This window comes from Hydra vulgaris, chromosome 14 (assembly GCF_038396675.1).
Source record: "Hydra vulgaris chromosome 14, alternate assembly HydraT2T_AEP".
NCBI classification, from domain to species: Eukaryota; Metazoa; Cnidaria; class Hydrozoa; order Anthoathecata; family Hydridae; genus Hydra; species Hydra vulgaris.
Window position 1 is genome coordinate 33,152,501 of NC_088933.1, and position 23,429 is coordinate 33,175,929.

The 23,429-nt window shown below is 27.9% G+C and overlaps 1 protein-coding gene across 1 annotated transcript in view; it reads left to right on the forward strand.

The window, feature by feature from the left end:
• The window catches only part of LOC136090652 (torsin-1A-like), a 61,073-nt gene that overhangs the window by 24,944 nt on the left and 12,700 nt on the right, over positions 1-23,429 (forward strand). The window contains exon 3 of the mRNA XM_065817478.1: positions 12,540-12,608. Within this exon, the coding sequence (XP_065673550.1) occupies positions 12,540-12,608 (69 nt within the window). The remainder of the gene's footprint in view (positions 1-12,539; positions 12,609-23,429) is intronic.

Genomic DNA, 23,429 nt, shown 5'->3' on the forward strand with positions numbered 1-23,429 from the left:
TTTAAAACTTAAATCATGCTAAAAACTCTTTAAACTTAAATCATGCTAAAAGTAAACCAAAATAATAATATTGAAAAAATCATCCTATCCACCTATCTGCTTTAATATATCATTTACAAGTATTTGAGGTTTGCTAAGCAACCTGCAGTCAGTTGAATCTTACCTCAAAATTAATCAGACTTTCTTGCTCTTTGTGAGACTTATTTAAATACCACTACTTCTTCCTCAGATCTCAGTGATAATGGGTATTGTTCTTTAATTGGCAGCAACTCCAATAATGAAATACTTGGCTTGGTCATCTATTCACCTGTTTTTTCTAAAATCAGGTTTGAATCTTTTGACGAACCTTTTTTGTTCTTCTAGTCCTCATTCTTACTAATACATTTCTTTTTTATTTTTATAAGATTGCACTCTTTTAGATGTAATTTCTAATATGTAATTAACCCTCTGGTAATTTTGTTGTTTTTGGAGGCTTTAATGTTCATCACACTGAATGGCTTGGCTCTACTACCACTGACCCTACTGGTAATAAAACCTAAAAAATCTGCATTTTTTAATCTCGTACTCAGAAGCTGGAATTCGTGACTCGCTTTCTATGCCCTAGCTTGTAATCAATTTTTTCTTTATTCTCCAATATGTCGTTCCAATCATGTAATTATCTGAATAAATTTTTTATTTTGTCTTTCATTATGTTTTGTAGATTTTTTTTTGCGACTGTACTTAGGCTGATATCTTATCTCTTTCGGCTTACAAGTGTACCTCCTAGGTAACTTCCGGGATCCACCCAGAAATAGAAGTTTTTACTCCTTCTCGTCAGTTCTATATTAAGCCTAATTCTACTCCATGACTTGCACCTTCTTGTGCAGCTGTTATCTAATTGTGATCATTTTTTCATCTTTTCATAAGATCAATTCTATTGTACACAACGCTTATTTAATATGAAGAGAAATCAATACAAAAAAGGCACTATTTTATGCCAAGCTCTATTATTCTCAGTTCACTAAATCTTGTATCTTACCTCAGAAGTTAGGTTCTAAAGACTTTAGGAAAATCTTTAACAACTATTCTAACAACGGTAGGTTCAAAACTTTATATTTCAACAAGAAAACTGAGTTTATTAATTTTCCCAAGCACAAGGATCACCGTTTGCAAAGAACGTTTCCTCTAAATCAACTTTTTAATTTTATAACCGTATTCTTCCCTCCTTTCCAATTAAACAGGTTGACCTATTGTTAGACATTCTAATCACACCAGCCTCTGTTGATAATGTCATATCCCAATTAAACTCATGAGTAAAATAACATAGCAAAACTAGGGCTGTTGCTTTTATTTAGGGCTTTGTTTTTGGTCTAAAAATTTTGATAGAGTTTGACATGCTGGTCTTTTTCATGAGATTGTTTTACATAGTATTTCGCGGAAAGTTTTTGCAAAAGTCAAATGTATTTTTCTAACTGCTTTACTAACGTCAACATCGAAGGGCAACACACTTCTTTGATTTTAATAATTTCTGGGTACTATAAGCTTCTATCTTATGTCAATTTTTGTTTCAGCTAAAAGAAGCTATTATCGCTGTTTCATCAACCAAAATTTTTATTCACTGGACTTGTTATTAAGAAAAGTCTCATTACTCTGCTGTATCTGTCCCTGCATGTCCTAAAATTTTTTATTCGTTTTGTACTTTTTCCCTATACTTCAACCCTTTGAAACTGTCCCGTGTTAATGTTTTCCTGATTCAATCAACCTACAACTTTTCATGTCTTCTGTCAACCGTTTCCTTGTTCTTTAGCTGTAATGTTTATTTTCTAGTTACTTCCAACTTACAGTAGTTGCTTGCAGCTTTGATAGGAATAAATTTAAATTAAAAAAAAAAAATACGACTTAAGTATTACAACCATAAATAAATGGTTTTTTAAAAAAAATGCGTTATTTCAAAAATCTTGATGCTCCAATAGCGTTTGGCAACTCTATTTTAAAACCTTTTTAATTTATGAAAATTTTTAAAAATCTTTAGTGCTTTAGCTTTATATTAAGTTCGTACACGCCTCATTCGGATTTATATTTCAACTTTGTAAATAAAGTAGAGAAACCATAACAGTAAACAAAAGTCGCTTTACGAAGCGGTGTTCAGACTTTTAATGTAACCATGAAAGCCGACAATGATATGTTAATCAAAATAAAGAAATCAAACAGTTAGTTAACAGTTAAGTAAAACTAAAATTATAAACAAACCCTATCAGTTGTTAAGGACGCCTTTTAAACGGTTGGTGTCTTATTGCGAGTTGTTGGCAAGTATCTTCACAAGATAAGTGTACCTGTATTGACCAAAATGTTAATTAAAAAAATATCACTTTAATGTTAATAGCTAATTTTAAAACAACAAAAGTATAGCTAAAATAAAATGCTAAAAAAATACCTTTAAAAAAGCAATAAAAAAGTAAAGTCATACACTTATTGACAACGGTTTTTTTTTTAATATTCACATTCTGTCATCATTATACTATTGTAATATCAAACATGTTAATTTTTTAAAAATTAAATTGTCAATCCATAAAATAGACCCTCATAATGACGGTTTAATTTACCTTGAAAAAAGGCTACCTGAAAAACTAAATCTTTATCTCCTAGTACGGTTGAGAAATTTAAGAAATCCAAATATACTATTCAATGTTAACCTTCAAAACCCTTTTTTTTTCTTTGCCAAAATAAAATTCTCTAACATATAAAGAAAAGATAAATAAGTTTTAAAAAGGCATTTAAATGGAAAGTTTTAGTCTAATTTGTTATATTAACCTCATAATAATATAATACCCAACGTGAACATACTCCTGCGGTAACATAACTGTAAATAATATGCGCAAATCAGTATTAAAAAATATCCAAACCAGTGAAAAGATAATAATAATTAGATTCATAAAATTAAATCACACATTAAATAACAATTCACTTGCTGAGTTTTCAAAAAAAGGTTTGCAAAAAGCTTATAAGATAAAGAAAGCAATCCTGTATCTGAATTTACTAAAATTTCTATTCATCTGCTATAGAGATTGAGAACCAAATTACTTTAAAATGCTATTACTTTGATTTTAAAATTCAGTCATCATTATATTAGTTGTCATACTTTCTTTTTATTTAATACAACATAAATTTTAAATGGTTTATACGATTGATTAACACTAACTTCCAGAAGTTTAAATTTGCTTTACATTTTTTGTTAAAATAACAATATATAATTTTAAACTAAGCATTCTTAAAAAAATAATATTATATTATCACTTATAAAACAAAACTAAAAGATGCATGTTGGTAAGTGTAATTAACATTTATACTTGCTCTTGGCTGAATTTTATAATCAGTTTATATTTTGCAATAAGTTTTATTGTAAGCTTAATAAAAGCTGACCAAAAACTTAATTAAAATAACTTAAAAAAATTTAAGAAATTTGTAATTCTAGTCAAAAGAAAAACTAATTTAATAATCACAATAAAAACATAAAGTATAAGAAAACCCAGCAATGTAAAAGAAGAATTATGGTTGCTAAAACAAAAATATATATATTTATTTAACATCTTTGCAACTACTTTGTAACAAAGATGCAAGCAACTACTACTAAAGTAACTTCCAATTACTGGAATAGAAAAGGTAGAGTTTATAGAGCAAGATAACGATTGACAGACGACTTAAAAGATTGCAAATTATATGAAATAGGAAAGCAAGATGAAGAAAGCGAAATCCAAAGAACTGATACAGAGGAAATAAACTAGATGAATAAGAGTTTTTGGAGCACTTCGTTATAGTCATTGAAAAAGGATGAGACTTAACTGAACGAATAGTAACACGAGAACGAATATTAGATGGCACAAGAGACCCTAGCTCTTTTTAGCAGTATCCATTATAGTGTTTGTAGAAAAGAGAAAGAGAGGCAGCATTAAGATGATGTGATAATGGTTGGAGGTTGGCTACAAGAGCAGGTTCAACTATGTCCACAATGCTTGTTTGCACTTTGTCTAAAAGAGAAAGGACATCAATGGAAGATTAGTACCAGATATTTCAACATAATTCTATTCATGGACGTTTTTGAGATTTATAGAGATAAAGAATAGAATCCGGAGTAAGAAATTGTTGACCACAATAAAGAGATGCAAACTTAGCTGATGCTAATTTTGCAATTGATTTGACATACGGTTTTCAAGGAAGATTGGAAGTAAGAGTTATTCGTAGAAGATGAAGGGTAGATGACTAAACGAGTACATTACTGTTCATAAGTAAAAGCAAATATAAATTATTGCGATAATAATTGGCTTAAAAAAATTGGGTTTTACCTGAATTAGAGTTCAACAACTACTGTAAGTCCTACGGGGAAGCAGAAGTGAGATCATTTTTAAGCTAAAATACCTTCTCCAAGCAATCAGGGAGTCTTGGATTTTCATCAAGACAAGAATGAATGGTAGTATCATCAGCGAACAGTACCAATTTAGATGTGAGAATATCAGGAAGATTGTTAATTAAAAACTAAAAATAGTTCGGGTCAAGGATAGAACGTAAGGAAACACCTGAAGTTACAGGATATGAAGAAGAGTGCTGTCCATTGAGGTCAACTATTATACTACAATTGTAAAGAAAGGATTCAATAATCTTGAAGAAGTTACGTGATAGACCGTAAGAAGAAAGCTTATGGAGAAGTCCAGCATGGAAAACTTGATCTTGAGAAATGTCAAAAGAACTAGACTTTTTTTATCTACCTCTATCTAATGCACGATAAAATCTATCGGTTATTACTGTTAACAAATCAGCTATAGAACGAGAAGATAGAAATCCACATTGATGATCAGATGAGAGATTAGATGTTTCTTAAATAAAGTCTCAAAAATCTTACTAATGATAGGAAGTAGAATAATGGAACAGTAGTTAGACGAGTCAGATCGCTCTCCGGAATTTTTGAAAATTGGGGTAATAGACAACGCTTTCCAACAAGCTGTAAAACAAGACTCTTATAAGCACTTTTTAAATAATTTAAAAAGTACAGATGAGAGCTCCGGAGAACATTTCTGCAAGACTATAACAGGTAAGTTGTCTTGGTAACATGCTGTTGAATAGTTTAAGCTTGAAATCACTTTAGATACAGAAGCTGGAGTAATACAAGTGTCAAGCAATGGATCAACCTGTTTGTCGGCTATATTAGGTAGAACACAACGAGTAGAATCAAGAGATGATATTGATAAAATGTTCTTGGCAAACAATTCAGCTTTGCCTTCAGGTGAGGTGAAAAAATCCGAACCATACAAGAGAAGTTAAATAAGATATATGCCCTTAGTATTGATACTGTGAATGATTCTACAGAAATCACGAGAGCCTATTTTTTGAGATAAAACGCGAGAATTTATGGCTTGAGAATAGGCTTTGGCGTCAGACCAAATCTTTTTACAATGGTTTTTAGCAATAGTAAACAGATTAGATGATATGCCCAATAACATACTTATTGCAAGTAAATAAATTATTAGTAAATTATTTTTTTGTATAGTAAAACTTTCTTTAGATCAAGGGGTGCTTCCTGATATACTTCCTGATAAACTAGCAAATGTATTTTTAATTTGTAAAATGATGATCATTTTAAAGTATACATTTACAGGCCTATATCAGTGCTTTTTGTATTTTTGAAAATATTTGAATATATTTGAAAATATTCGAATGAGTCATTTACAATAAAATCTTTAATCATTTTCCTAAAATCTATATCTTTTATTCAAAACAATATAGATTTTAGAAAAATCATTCAACTGAACATCTTTGGATTGAATTAGTTGATCAAATGAATAATGGCTTTAACGAAAAATAAATTTGCTTTAAGTATATTTATTGATTTCTCAAGAGCTTTTGACACTGTCAATTATTGTATATTATTAAAAAAGTTGAGGCATTATCGAGTAACTAATAAGGTGTACTATCAGATTAAAATTTACCTCACAGATAGAAAACAATATGTTTTTAATCAAGAATACGGAATACTCAAAATCCCGTGTGGAGTACACCAAGGATAGATATTTGGCCCTCTCTTATTCTTAGTTTATGTAAATGACAAATTATGCATCAGTAAAGTTAAATCCAATTGCGATTGCGAACAATACAAACCTATTTCTTTCTAACAATAGTATCAAATAACTTCATGCAAACATGAATTTCTGATTTAAATAAGATAAATGAGTGGTTTATGGCAAATAAACTCTCATTAAATATTGAAAAAAAAAAGTATTCCTTATTTCATGAAAAAATGTAAGAAGAAAATCTTCACCTTAAATTACCAGACCTATTTTTAAATAACATACAAATAAAAAATCAAGACTATATAAAGTTTTTCGGAAAACTTGTTGATAATAATATATCTTGGCTTCCTTATATTAAATATTTACAATCAATAATTAGTAAAACCATTGGTCTGATGTACTGAGTTCGTCCATATGTAAATACAGTTTGTTTGAAGTTAATACACTTTTTTCAATTCATTATTTCATTAACTATGCTAATATTACATGGGCTAGTATACAACCATCAAAACTTAAAAAAGTGCATAACTTGCAAAAACATGCAAGTAGAATTATTTACAGTAAAACAAGAGGAGAGCATACAAAACTCTTAATAAGAAATATGAAAATGATGAATGTATACGAAATAAATTTTTATTAGTACCTAATTTTTATGTTTAGATATAATATTAACCTAACTCCAGCTAATTTATCCGAAAATGTAAATGAAAAGTAATTTTTAAGAACAAATCGATCAAATTCCTTTAAACTATCAAGAAAATTAAATTAGTTTAAAGAATATTTAATAGTAAACTAAGGAGTTATGGAATTCCTTTTAAATAACTAATGCAAATATGGTAAAATCATTAAACTCATTAAAGTTTCAAGCAAATAAACACATTTTCTAATTTTACAGAATAATATATCCAAAACGATTTCGTAAATTTATTCAAATGAACTTTACTTACTATTCTTCGTAGTTACTGGTGATATACGTGACTTTTAATGTCTTAACTATTAAACCATTTTGTGTATGTTTGTATATATTTCTTTGAATACTTAAAATTGGAATATAGTTTAGAGTATCACAAAATGTTTTTGTAATTGTAAAAATAAATTACTTTCTTACTATACCTTTAGTTTATTTTATATTTTTTTTATTTTACTACTTTTATCTTTTTGATGGGCTTTTATAACTCTTTTTGAATATTTTATAACTTGAAATATCAATATTTTATTATATTATGGGCTCTATGAAAAAATTTAGATGGTATTGTACATCCATATCTTCTTTGAGTCCCCGTCTATTTTTAAAATACTTCGTTTATTGATGTTTACCATGTAAAACTCATTTGTATTTTATTTTAACAGTGAAATATAAATTGAAATAAAAAAAGAAAAAAAAAACGTCTCTTTTCTGGAGAATAGTTTTTCTTATAAAAGTACGGAAGTAATCATAATTTTTTGTTACGGTTGGAAATTAAGGCAGCATAATGTAAGGTAAACCATGGAAAAGAATGAGGCTCGACTTCAAATTGTCAAGTGGAAATAAATTCCATGCCAGCCTAAATCCAAGAGGTTCTGTAAGAAGCATATTTGTGAGCAGAAAGACAAAAGGTTTCTACCTGAGGGCCATCACAAAGATAATCACAGAAAGAGTCCCAATCAGCTTTAAGGTAGTTGTAAGAGGAAAGATGATAGGGGGATTTTGATGGTGAAGAAGAATGATATAGTAGTTTATAGAGATCAAACCGTGATTAGAAGCACCTAAGGGTAAAGGCGAAGAAACTGAGCTCTGACTAGGATCAGAATCAATATATAAGTTTAGTAAAGAAAGGCTGATGGATAGAGAGAGTGGACTTGGTTAGTTTTATCGAAAAAACATTAAAAAGAGTGCAGTCTTGAGATGAAGGAGAACGATATAGAACAAAGAGAAAGGCAATAGAGTGAAGTGGTGCTGAACGAAAGCACATAAAAGATTAGTTGTAGGATTAAAACCTAGTTTCTTGACAAATAGGTTATTTCATACGAATGTAAATGCCCAAGCCAAGGATTGACCATTGTAGTCTTTACGAATTAAAGGAAGATAACCATCAACACTGAGATCACAAGATAAGACAGCCCAAATCAAATTACAGACCCACAAAGAGCAAGAAGGTTTGGTGAACTTTGCAAGAGATGAGACTCAACATAAGAAAAGTTACTTTGAAGACCACAAATATTAGTGAATGATAGGGATAGAAAACTTAGTGATGACAATGGTTGTTCTTGTTTTATAGTTTTTGTTACTTTAGTCATTTTTAAATTTTTTAAAGAACTTGACTTAAAGCATATATAGTACTCAGTACACTATTTAGTTGGTCAAAGTAATTGCCTCATTACTCTTAATAAACCCTATGTCGTAACAAAGGGTTCCAAATGTGGCCTCAACAATGCTCAAACAAAAGTACAAACAGTGACACCATCAATGCGCATCATGGCTCTGTTAATAATTTTATATTATGCTACTAAAAATGAAATCAGTCTTTCTGAGAGCTACCACATTATTACACTGCTAGGAGTAAACTTCCTGGAGCAGAACATATTTGCATATTCTACTTTAGGCAGATCAGGGGCTTAGTACCGGTCATTGTTACTAATTATGTCTTGGTTTGATAATTTTTTTGATCAAACTGTTCTAAAAACTTTCAACACTCTTCTAAAACACTGTCAAATTGTCCAAATAATTTTAGTGACTGACAACTCCGTTAGCGAAATAGTTGTATTGGTGTGCACAGTTTTTTACAATTTACTATCTTGAGATGTAAGCGTTTACGACATCCTTGTTGTGGAGCCATAGCTTCTAGTTTGTTATACCATTAAACATGACCTAATTTATTCTCAAGTAAATACTGCTAAATGCAAACTGTACGCGCTCTCCTATTTGTTAAAGATTAAGAGTTTTTAAACTTTTTTATAATCAAACTTTTTAAGCATATGAGAGGCTATCTTGGCCCGATGCTCAACCAGCTCATTGCATTTAAAATCTTTTTTTGAGTAAGCATTACATGGAGGCACAGGAAACACTAGATGGTGTCAAATGTATCTTATGTATAATTTATTCCAGAGGTTTATATTCCTACCCAGGAAAATTGTTCTCCATCCATCCCAAGATTCAATTGACTTCGGAAGCACTTTTTGTTGCATGCATTTTCTAATGAAGACTAGACGTAATTATCACACCAAGGTCACATTCAGAGTTGTTGATACTACGGCATGACTAGTCCCAGTGGGTACGGTAACTATCAGAAAACGTTTTTTAGGCGTGTATTAAAAATATTTATTTTAGCTGCTTTCTCAGTTTTAAGAAAATGGTGGTGGGGCGGTTTTAATAAACGCTCAGAAAGCGTTTTTTAGACATTTATTTTAGGTGCGTTTATTTTAGTTGCTTTTTCAGTCTAAAGGAAATAGTGATGGGGCGTGTATTGGATGCGTTTATTTTAAGAGGTTTGTTCGCCCAAATGTAATAGTTTGACAATATCAAAGCATTTATTTTTAACCCGTTATTTCCTATTAACTACTTTAAAACTCGTAATGAGTTGTAAAAAAGTAAATAAGAAATAGTGGTTTGAAAATAAATGGTTTTAAACTGTCAAACCGTTGCACTTAGACGATATATAGTTTTTAAATAGGAAAAGTATCTACAACTTTTTAATGAAGATATTTTGCAACAACTAATTTTTTAATAAATTTATTAAGTTTTGCAACTAAAATTGGTGTTTAAAGTGCTAAATTCATTAAATTTTACTGACCAGACAAACTTACTATTTAAGTGATAATAGCAATTTAAAGACATTGTCAATTCAAAAAATACAATATTTATTTAAACCGCATATTTTATGTAAATAGAACTGCAAATATTTTTTTTTATCCTCAGCCCTAGGAGTTTTTCTCACAAAAATTACTCAGATAAAAAAGATCAAATTAAAATAACTATCAACCATGCGTCTTACTTAGTGTCTAAACCAGAAATTAAATTCACAACTGCTTGTCTATACCAAAAATACCTTCCTTGAGGATACTCTTGTCTAGTAAAATCTGCAAAATATTGCAGTATGGTCATAAAGTAAACAGCGCAATGCATCAACTCACGGTAACTTATTGAGCCAGCCATAATTCTCTGTACATTTGGCAACAAATCACTTTTAATTCTTGCAGTGGATATGCATATATATAAAATTGATCAATTAGATTAAGTCGTTCAACAATAAAACAAAACTAAAATGTAAAAACCACATTACAACTCTACAATGATGTAGACATTTGGTGCAATAGACACTAGATGCAAAAGTATCTTTACTTTTTTATCACACATAATATAATATTCTGAAACGAATAAATTAACATCTAAATTTCTATAAGTAAATTTATTCTTTGATCATTGTCTTCATATCCAATCTTATTTTCATATCATAATCTAGTATGGTATTTTTATATAACTTAATAACTCAGATTGAATCTTAACTGAATTATTGTAAGCTTTGTAATGGTTTATTGTATATCAAATGTTGTCTTAAATAAAGTAAAAATAATATATATATATATATATATATATATATATATATATATATATATATATATATTATATATATATATATATATATATACAATCTGAGTTATTGAAACGTAGTAAATTTAACATCCATAGAAAAGTAAAGCTGTCGTCATTTTAAATGTAAAAATTAAAAAAACAAAATATGTTGAAAATAAAATTAAGTTACTAATAAAATCACGTCTAACAATGATAAAAATTCTTATTGTAGTAAGAAATAGTACTAGTTAACAAATTTGAAGAAATAAATACAAAATTAACAAAAACAATTAACAAATATAGACTTTAACGTGAACTTAAACGAAATCTTGTAAATTGGTACGAATTTGTTCAAGCTTAACCTTAAAAAAATGTTTTTATAATAAATAATATGTATAACTATTAATACATATATTTAACTATCAGGAGATATATGTATAACTATATGCATTTTTAAGCATATTATTTTATTTATATATTACTTTAGATCATATTACTTTGAAATCTGGGCCCAGAGGCTTTATTTCCAACAACACTGTGGTACTCCAGATTAAAAATTGAAAGGTTTCTTTAAATAGCTTGTTTTTGTTTCTCAATGTAGTATGTTAATTTCTTAAGTCTTAAAGACCTTATTAAATCTACAGCTAAAAGTTTGGAGCCTAAAAAAAGTCACAGAAACCCCCTCCCCCTGCTTTTTTTTTTTTTCAATAAAGAAAATTGAGAATTCTATAACTTTCAAACCTTTATTTCTTTGTGGGACACTGTAGTGTCCCATGCATTCATTTTGGTTTTGACAACATTTAAACTTGCATCAGTTAATTGTTTGCAGATATACTCAAGAACTATATTCAAATAACTATTATATTATCCTAATATGTCTATTTGCACAAATCTTAATCTTATTTCTAAAAAGACAGATAAAATTTATTCGTGGTACATACATACTTGCTTGCCATTATCTAAAATAATATATAATATATTTACACAATATAAATGTCGCCTCACAGCAATTCAATGTCGATTTTAAAACTTAAGGTTTATTTAGTTTCCAGCCTTTAAATAAATTCCCCTGTAAACCCCTCAAGAAACCCACGTGGGATTTACCATATGAGGAAGTACCATATGGTATTTACTCTCATGGCAATGGTATGGTGAGTAAATACCATATGGGTTATATGTGGGTAATCCCACATGTAACCCATGTGGGACTACCCACATGGGTTTAAAGTGACAAATTTCCATACGGATACCACATGGGAAAATCTGTCCCACGTAAATTCCATCAAATCCACATGGAACCCACGTGGAACCCATGTGGGGCGCAGTTTTATTTTTACTGGGTTTCTCTGCATTTAAAACATAATAAATGCGTCAATACAATTTTCTTTGAGTAATTTTAAAGTTCGTGAAAAATATTATATAACTATTTATTTAACATTATGTTTCGATTACCCTTCTGCATGATAAAATATGAAAACAAAAACCGTGAAAAACTAAACTTAGGAATCACTGGAAAATATAATCAAATATTACAGCGAGTATACGCGAAATATTAAATACTATAATGGAAATAAATACAATCTCAATGTTCGAAAAATGCATGTGTTTTTAAAACCTATACTTCATATATATTTTTAAAATATTCTCTTTATAATCAAAGTTAAAATAGTATGTTCAAATTTTTGTTAAACAAGTTTTGAATGGAAAAAGCTTCAATTTCCAAAAAAATTATGTAGAGTTGAAAAATTAACAAATAAAACCCCAAAAAAGCAAACAAACGTGTAAATACAGTGTCAAACTATATAATTTTAATTATATGGTTTAAGTTATTATTTAAAAAAATTTAATTGTATTTTGTAATTGTTTTAATATAAATCGCAAACTCGATGTTATAATTTGTTTAAAAAATTTTTTAAATTTTATTTTTACTTAATTCTTTTGTTAATTTTTAGAACCTCCGTCGCCTTCATCATCTTCGTCGCCTCCACCAACACCGTTGCCTCCACCAACACGAGATGATGGTAATTATAAAAATACTACAAATGCTTATTTTATAATTAATATTCATTCACAAATTCAAATACACTTTTTTAAAAATAATTAGAATAGTAAAAAATGTTTGAGAAAGTTTTTTAAATCTCTAGTATTAAGAGTAAATAGTAAAATTATGCGAGGTGCAAAACTTTATTAGTTTTTGCTTTATAATTCTTAAATTTATCTTTATTTTGTTTAATTTTTGTTCTAAATGTTACTCTAGTTATGTTTGTGATATTTGCTTACGCTGTGTTAATGTGTATTACTAAAAGTTTGTCTGAAGTGAAAACTCTAAGACCTTTAAGGAAAAACACACCATTATCTTTAAGTCATAAAGGGTATAAGTTCACGGGTAAATTTATTTTATTTACTGAATCGTATTACTGATAACATATGTTACCCAGCGGGCATAACAACGTTGATACAACGCTAAATGACGTTGCTTTTTTGGTCGGATTAACGTTAGATTAACATTGGAAATGGAAAGGATGGACGACGTCAGATTTGCCAACATTAGCTAACGTTATAATTTGGACGAAGACCGGTATGTTATAATGTTCCTCAATGTTTTTCCAACATTAATTAATGTTGTATTAACATCGAGCAACGTTGGTATAATAACATTCTAACATGGCTTTTTAGTTTGGTTTGGCATTGGGTTAATGTTGGAAATGGAAAGGATGGACGACGTTAGTTTTGCTAACGTTAGCTAACGTTGTAATTTAGACGCCAAAACGAAATGTTATAATTTTTATCTTGACGTTTATCGTCAAGATAATAATTATAAAATTTTATCTTGACGTTTTGATATCGAACAGTATTGGATTAACACCATTCAAAGTTGCTTAACGTTATTCTAACGCTTGTTAAACGTTTGAGTAGATCTGCTTAACTGAAGGTTAACGTTCAATAAACAACAGGTTTGACAACAAAATGAGAAGAAGCTGTTTAAAAACGTCGATTTACAAAAACATTACAACGTGGTAAAGTAATTTCGTTCATTAAGAAATATTCCGAGGGAATTTTTACATAACAAATTAAAAAAAAAAAAGTTAGTTACTCTCTTGTTGCTGCAGTTTTTGGGACGTCATTGGTTGTGCTTAAATTTTGTTTTCGCCCGCCATCTTCTTCGTTCACCTTGTCTGGTACGTAACTTAGAACTTTCTGTATTTCAAAATTAATCTCTTTTAACGTGTTTTCTTTCCAAGACATTACCAAGGCGAAAAATGCATAGCTTGGTAATATAAATTTAATTATCTATAACATCTTTAATTATATTTATTATTAATTAAAATTATTACTTGTAATATTGATCACAAATAATTATATTAAATTTATGATTATAAACTTTGGCCATGCTGCAAAATAACAATAAAAATAGGATTTGTGCTTTGTGTCAAACACACAAAAACTTGAAGAAACACAAATAAATTAGAACTCTGTTAGAAAATAAAATTTATATACAGTGATTTATAAATTTTATTTTCTAAAATTTAATACAGTGAAAGTATTTAAAATAGTATTTTAAATACTTGGCATTTAAAATATATATATATAATATATATATATATATATATATATATATATATATATATATATATATATATATATATATATATACACATATATATATATATATGTAAATGTAAATTATGAAAGTGTATTTTACAAAAAGAGTGCTCAATGTTCTTAAAGAACAGAGCAATAATAAATTAGTAAAAAGCGCTAACCTAACTTTCTTCTTTAACTAGAAGTTTCACCATTTCTGGATCATCAAGAAGAAGTTACTAAATCTCAAAAATAATTCAATTTATAGAAAAATATATTTTACAGGAAGTTATAAATTATTATAAAAAAAGTTTTAATTACTATATTTTTTCGGTTTACGGGAAGTTACAGAAAGTAATTATTAAATAAATTTCTTTGGAATGGCGATAGTTTAATTTGATCATTTATTTTTATAACTTTTTAAGAGGTATATATTTTCGTGCCTACTTTTAGAAATTAATTCAGATGTTTTATTTAATAAACTTTCCTGATTTAAATGAGTAATGATTTCAAATTTTTCTTGCAAACATAGCATACATTTTTTGGTAAAAAAAGTAATCTAATTTCTTTTTAAAATGTAAACATTTATTCGCGTGTTTTTGTATAATGTAATTAGTTTTACCAAAATGAATTAAAATTATATATGGATTTCCTCATTTGCCGCAAAATGCGACTCAAGAGGAACCGCATGTTGACAAAAAATATTTTAATTAACCAAATGTAACTGCGACAAAAAAAAGTCCGCTTCATCCAACGTTAACAAAGCGTTATAATTCCGATTTTAAAAAAATGTTAGTATAACCGAAGTTGTTATAACGTTGTAAAATTGATGAAAAGAAACGTTAGTGTAACTGACGTTACCACAATGTTACGATTCCGATAAAAAATAACGTTAGTGTAACAAATGTTACCATAATGTTGTAATTCAGATGAGAAATAACGTTAGTGTAACTAATGTTATTTCTCATCTGAACACAATGTTGTAATTCGGATGAAAAAAAAACATTAGTGTAACCAACGTTAATACAACGTTATATTCCCGATGATAATTGGAGTTAGTGTTGCCAATGTTATTACAACGTTATTACAACTTTATAACACAAATGTTACAAAACCACAGTTAGTACAACGTTGAAATTCTGATGAAAAATAACGTTAGTGAAAATAACGTTATTACAACGTTAAATATAGTTGGTCAACGTCGCCCAACATAACCTATCCTAAATCCAACGTTGGTTCGACGTTGGGTGCCCACGGGGTAATTTAACTAATGAAAGTGGGTATTTATAAATGTTTCAGAGTTACATAACTACTGTTTTGGTTCATTAAAAACCAAAATAAGTTGTGTTTAAATAACTTATTCAATTGAAAAACAGAATAAAGCAATTCACTTAGGTAAATTATATCTTATATCAGCATTAATGATAAATTTCATTTACCGATACATCTATTGGCCAGATGAATAAAAAAAGCAGTGGCTTTTACTAAGCATTTTTGGAGTAATTGTTCAGCTTTACGTAAATAAAATTTAAGCCAAATTGCTCAACTATTTATTGACGTTAATGTAAGCAATTTGCTCAGCTTTTCGTAAATAAAAATTTGAAAAAAATTTCTCAAGTTTTTATCTTATAAAACTGACCAATTACTGAGTAAACAATCTTTGGTACTTTAACCACTTTCATCTTGATAAAACGGCAAAAAACAGGCATTTAAAAAAATATTTCTATTTCAACTCAAGTTTTTTTTTTTTTTAATAACATAGAGTCTTAAACAAATAGGTGAAAATATTAAAATAATCAATCGTTTTAATAATCCAACTTAATCAATCGTTTTAATAAATCAAAAACTTATAATTACTGTTTCATAATATAAACACCATTTTGTAAAAAAATTGATTGCATTTCTACGTATTATTATCAAAGCTCGTACATTTTTATTCTTCTTTGTGAATAGTTATACAGATGTTATTAGAATATAGTTAACAGAATATATAGTATAAAATAAATAGTTAACAAAATAGTTATACGATTATTCTTACATAACAAACAAATTAGCTCGTTTTTTTGCACATGCTAAATTACATTTTTTGATTTTATGATTGAAAAAAAAAAAAGTTTTAAACTTGAAGTTTAATTTAGTGTTGAAATAAGTGTCTATCAAATTCTTATATTTATGTTCAAAATTAATAAAAATATATCTTCTTAAATATTTTATCCATTATTCAAAATAAATCAGAATAGATAGAAACCATTTTTAAAAAACACTTTTATTCAACCCAAAAGTTATTTTGCGGCGATTGAATTTTTAATTTCTACTAGGGCCAAAATTAAGGAATAAAACTTTAACTAATGGACTAAAAACAATTGTTACGCTTAATGAGTTAAATAACAAATTAAAGCAAAAACTACTGATGAACGACATAACGCTTACTTTTTTCTGAAGTTTTAATGATTGTTAAACTTACTTATTTAATGACTGATAAACTTACCCTACAATTAGAGGTTTGTCGTTATCGGCTTAACAATCTTAGAAAAAGATTGTGCCACTTGTTATTGCTTTAATTCTTTTTGGTTTTTATAAAATTCTTTTTTTTTTTTTTAAAAAATATATAAAAAATTATGGTTTACAAGAATTATTCACATATTTCAAGGTATATGCTGGTGTAAAAGGAAAGCTTCAGGATTATGCATATTTGCTTGCATGCTTTTTAGCAATATAGCAATATAGTTTCTTTGTACTAATTACTTTTTTTTTCTTTTTTTTTAATTTTCCACAACCAATACAAAAATAAAAAGTTAACGTAGGACTTTAGGACAGATGATTTTTGTTTTATTAAGTCTTTAGAAAAACGTTTTATATTATAAAGTATTACTTTTTTTAATTTTTGTTGTTTTATATTTACGGTATAGACTAAGTGGGGTGGTGATAAGACCAATTCTGTCTTCTTCTTATCCCTGCTATTTGTATTTATATTAGGGATTGTCAATAAAGTACGTACGCCCGGAGGGGAAGAGGAGGTCTGCAAATGGCGTATATGAGATGGGAGGGCAGTGGGTTAATTATAAAAGAAAGGAGACACTAAACTAAAAATATCATAAGTGTTAGATAACTAGTTAAAAAGCATAGGTACTTTAAGCAGGTGGAGGATACTCAAAAATACGTATTATAAAATGCTGGGGTGGGGGACAGAGTAACCAAAAAAAAGCGTACGTATTTTATGGACGACCCCTTATGGTTTACGACTTTAATAAGTTTATATGGTCGAAGAAAAATGTTTAAAAGTCTTTTTGAAACTTTTGAAGTTTTTTTTCATCTATGTTAAATTATATCATGAGAGAAGTTTACAAAAACTAACAAAATAAAAAACATCAACATGTTTAACATTTTTTTACTAAAAAGATTCTTAATGTTACCTTTATAAAAAACATCAACATACTTAACAAATTTTTATACCATTATACATTCAAGTTTTGTTCCAAGTTTTGTTCCAAGTTTTGTTCCAAGTTTTGTTCCATGTTTTGACTAGAAACACCTGAAACTCGTGTAAATAACTGCACATTACGTTTTTCAGTTAAACCCATGCAGAAAAATTTGTTTGTTTTAAATCTAAACTGCTGGTAGGCTATTCTAACACGAAAGAGACAATAAAAAATTTTCCAATTCTACACGTAAATGATTTTTGCTTATTGTTGCTAAGATTAGCCGGAAGTTTTCAAAGCAACGCCTAACATTTTATTAGCATAAGGTTTAACATGAGACTTAAAAATGCCATTTGAATAGAACTGCAGATTGATTTTATCTTGTCTACTAATAAATTTTAGTGTGAGCTGTCCTTCTTTAGAAAATACACCGAAAACCATAACCAAAGATGCATTTTGGTAATAAGGAATGTCTCTTACATTAGATTGGATTTTTTACAAGGATAATATATATGTGTGATCATTTTGTCTGTTGAGTGGCACGCAAGCAAAATTAATATTTTATCAGAAAAAATGGGCCATCCTGTGATTTTTTTATTAATTTACATTTCTGTTCTGTCATATTTCTTTCCTAAACACGCTCCAGTTATTTCTGGTTGTATGATCAGCAGATAATTGCTTTTATAAGCCTTCATCGCCTTTTTTGTTTCAATAAATTTTCTGATGGTGTTAGGATTGAATCAGAGTTGTTTTAAAATTAACTTTCTTGATCAAACTGAATTGCTTCTTATTTGTTCACGAATGAACTTAATGACTTTTTTAGTACAAACCACTCTTTGATTCCGTAGTATTTTTAATACTACGGAATCAAAGGAGTTTCATCCTTAGTTTCCTTAGAGTATTTTGTGGTACAATACACAGATAGCACAGTAACGTTGGGCCATTTTGAAAACAACATCAAGATTTAGGTCAGTTGATCATTTTAAACTGACGTCGGAATAGTGTCAACATGAAAATCAAGGCGAAGTCTAGCGCAAACATCGTTAAAAGTATTTTTCAAACATTGGAATATTATGGCATTATGTTTCCAAGACGTTTTATATATTAGATTAATTAATTTCATCTAAATGTTTGTTTCAACATTGATTAAACGTTGATAAAGTAAATATTGAAAATAAAAACATGTATGTTTGTATGAATGTATGTATGTATATATAAATGTACAAACAAACTTTGTTATGTCAACAAAAATTAAAGTTATACTTGCCTTTATTGAAACTAATTAAAACTTTTTTAAATGTTAGCTAATAATTAATTCAGTATACTTGAAATTATAAAAAAACTTAATTAAAACCATATTATAACAGTATATTAAGTAAACTTATGTTAGTTGAAAGCTCACAAAAGTGAAATAAACAAAATGATAATAATAAAAATTATAAATAGTTTTAATACATTATCTTTTGATTAATTGATGAAGGTAATCTAGCTATCTTGAGATAAATTGATAAAACTATTATAATGGAAAAAGAAGTTTTACAAAACATAGGTTTGCATCATTCTAATTACAAACATTTTCGAAAAATTAATAACTTTTACTGCTTTATTAAAGTAAAAATAAAAGAAATCATAAGAAAACTCAAATAATAATGGATATGAAGACCTATACTGTTTTTAAAAGTCATTAATAAATAAAAACTGAATAACTTTTGAACAAACGATACTACTTTTGTTTCAATTAACCAAATACCTTTTAGAAAAAATATTAAAATCATATAATATCTTTATATAATCAAATGAAATCAAAACTTTTTTTGAAATTTCTTCAAAAATATTAATTACAAAAATTATAATGCTTTTTATGTATACTTAACATACTTAGCAAATTATTCTCATCATTATTTTCATAACTAAACAGAAAAATACAAACTACATTTTTACAATAAATTTCGATTCAAAATACTCCACAAGTAACTTGATAACTTCATAACATTAAGATAAATACAAAAGATTAAACTAAAAGTAAAGCTAAAATATCACTTGCTCAAAGCTTTTTGATGAACTGTAGCTAAAAAAATATATATACATTAAAACGTTGTAATATATAACCATTTTTAAACCAAGGCGTTTGATGAAACTCGAAAAAATACAACATTTATAAAGTTTATATCAAGTTTTGTACATAAAATAAACCTCAAATCTAACCTGCATTCTTTCAAATATCGCCACTAGACTCCAGGCTCGGGCAGGAACGGCGTGCGATGGCACGCTGTAACTGACCACGCTTATGGGTTTTTTTTTCTTTACACTTTGACCACGGCTTTTCTGGTGTATGAATGTATTACAATTGTAATGCAATTATTTTATTTCGTTTATATATTAAAATACTATATAATTACAATAAAATAATCGTCACGTTAAGAATAACTTTTGATCTTTTCTAAAGTTTTGATTTTACGCGAATCTTTAAATAAAATAAAAAATTAATTATCATGATTTTTTTAAAAAAACCTAAATAATGATTTTGAGTAAATTTACAAAAAATGTTGCTTTTTGTTACAAGTAGGTACTTGCCTTAAAATTCTGCCTTAAAGGCCTTAAAAACTACAAAAAAATATGGTACCCTATAACTAAATATCGGAAACTTCTAAAGTGCTAAAACTTTCTGTACTTAAAAACATATTAGTATAATTGTCTTCCCTGGCCATGTTTTTCAATCTATTGCTTCTAGTGAAGTTTTGTGATTTAGAATAAAAAAAGTTGCCTTTTTTAGTTTGTTACCTCTCAAATACTGCAAGGAGGTTTTTGGCTAATAACTTTAGACTTTCGTTCATCAGATTCACACAAAATTTCGTAAACAATTTGTTTTTGAGCCAAAATATTTGTACACACATTATTGTAAACTTATTATAAACGAAAAGACATGAACAACCCCAGGAAACCCATAAAAACTACAAACTATTTTATTAAATAAAATTTCTTGTTAATTCAAAATATAAGGCACTTAGATATTACACTTTTATAAAGCAGAGGTATTATTAATGTGTTTTTATGCATACAAGTGTTTTATAACATATACATTTTATAAATAAAAGTATTATAAGTAATTTTGTAATGGTGAGACAAAAATTATTATAAAAGTGGAAGAAGTACCTTTTGTTGTTGGAAAAACAAATTTCAAGGTCAAAAGTCCAGCGGAAAAAAATTAATAAAAAAACTTTAGGCTATGCTGCTTGGCAAACTAGTATGGTTTCTTTTAATAAAGATCGAGGCACCATTGGTATGATATTAGAAAGAAAAACTGGTAATAATAAAAAGCAGCATTAACAAGTTTTGACACCGGAAAAAGAACAGTCTATTGTAGAATTCATTAAAAATAAAAATAGTTGTTATCAAGGAGTATTAAGAAAGCAAGCCACAAATATTGTATGCTAAATGGTAACTGCATGGCTGCCATTGAAAAACGCTGTTCTCACTTTGAAAAAATTTTATTTTATATTGATGCTGCTGTCAGACCTCAAGATTCTAAGACAGTCACAGAAGAAAAAGCATATTGGATGCTTCTATCTTCATTCAAAGATGTTCTGTATTCAGAATGCATTTGTATAGATTTTACCTCCCCAAGTACTTTAAAATGAAAATATGATGAGGTAATGCTAAAAAAATCTAACTGTAGTTTTCTTAATGATAAAAATAGCGAAGCATTATCAATTAATAAGTTACATTGCATTATTTGCACTCCTCCAACTTAAAATGAGCTTGATACATATTTCAATGATCTGAGCCTCTCCAAGCGAAAGCCAGCAGTTTTATCTGTTATTGATATTGTAGTTTTCAAAAATGTTGCGGAAATAATATGACTACTCGAATTTATCTCTTAGTTTCATAGAATTGTGTAAACAATGTAAGACGGATAGTAGCACTTAAGCTATTAAACTTTATTTTATTGCAAATAAGTTAAAAAACAAGTTCAAAGTTTTGAGCTAAATTCCAAATTCTCTGAAAAGTAGTGAACAAGTAAAAAAGAAGTTAACAAATTCAAACATTTTGTTTCATATTTCATATAAAGAGGTTATCAATGATATGTTATATAAATAAATATATATATATATATACATGTATGTATATACATGTATGTATATATATATATATATATATATATATATATATATATATATATATATATATATATATATATATATATATATATATATATATATATATATATATATATATGTATATAAATAACTACATGAATTTGTCGCATATCAACATTTAGCTACATTTAAAGTGTAAGTATGAAAAACAAATTTTACTGATTTGTTTTAGATAATAATTTTCAGAGAAGAAAAAAAATAAACTTTTAATGAAATGATCAGAACAAACGCTATAAAGAGTTGCTGCGAAAATCATGTTTTCACGTTTTGTTGCACTAAACTATATACTTTTCCTTTCTGTTGACAGTTATTTAATTTCCTCGTTGTGATTAGAAAGTATAGAAGGAATACAAAAAAATGAGATGGTACAACTTTCAGAACAATTTGTGCAGCCAAACTCACACAAAAAAAACCATGTCTCAGATGATATCGAAGTTATATCAACAGTTATGATAATATAAAACCACGCTTGTTAGAATACTTGTACGGTATTTATTTGTGAACCATCATGGTGGCTTCTTTTAAATTGAATTTAACTGAAAGCTAGTGAGGCCAGGTCGAAACACTGGATAAGCACATACTATGTTGACTAATTATATTATTATTATTATTATTATTATTTTATTAATCGCATCGCCCTCCATAAAATATATTTGCAAGGTAAAATTACAAACTAATAAAAACAAATAAAAAAGTTCACACTTGAAGAAATCATTAAAAAATATTTTCTTCATGTGTGTTTTTAAAAATTGTCCGTTGTTCTTTTACATTCCAAAATTAAACCGCCTATACCAAAATATGAAGAGTAGCTTCAGGAGTTACATTCTCCATGTCTTTAAGTTTTACATTTTTTTTGACCAGCATTAAGGATTTCATATTCAATTTTTGAGTATTACATAAATTTTTTATACCATCTAAAAAAGAAGATTTAACTAAACAGTAGTTAAATTGTGAATTTATGATTTTAAAGCTTACTTTATTGTTTAAAAGTCAGATAAATAGATTTGTTTTGGTGTATATAATTTGATATCTCCTTAATTTTAAATAAAGAGTGTATATAGTTTTAACTATAATTGGTTACAGTAAAAATTGATTGACATTAAAAACTGTTCCTTTCAAGTGTGTCGAGTCTTTTCATTGTTGACTCTCTATTTTTACAGAGCTCAACACCGTGGGTTAGCGTCGAAACTACTAATGATTTATATAACTATATGAAAGATCTTAGATGTGCAAGCAGGATTCCAGATTGAATCAAAGTTTTCACCGTTGCCTGGAAAACTTGATACCCTACTTTCAATATTTATTCTATTTAGTTAAGCAAAAATTGACGATTTGTATCCCTAGTAAAAGCGAGAGGATTAGGTTTCACATGAGATATTATTTGATGGTCGTCTAAAGATATTGTGCAGTTCCTTATTTGTCTTTTTCTTGAGAGTAAAATTCCGTTTTGACAGCATTAAGCTTTATGTTGTTTAAATTGTTATACATGTTACACGTTATAATAAATTTTTTTAGACCGAGAGAGTAGAGCTGAAAAGAACGATGTCACCAGCATAAGCTACAAACTAGTCAAGTTTCCATATATAGTAGTACCAACAATTTTATCATTTTAATAGTAGTTCGAGTAGCTTCTCACTGTATGTGTTATATAAGTAGGGGGTAACAGAATCGATCCTTATCTCAC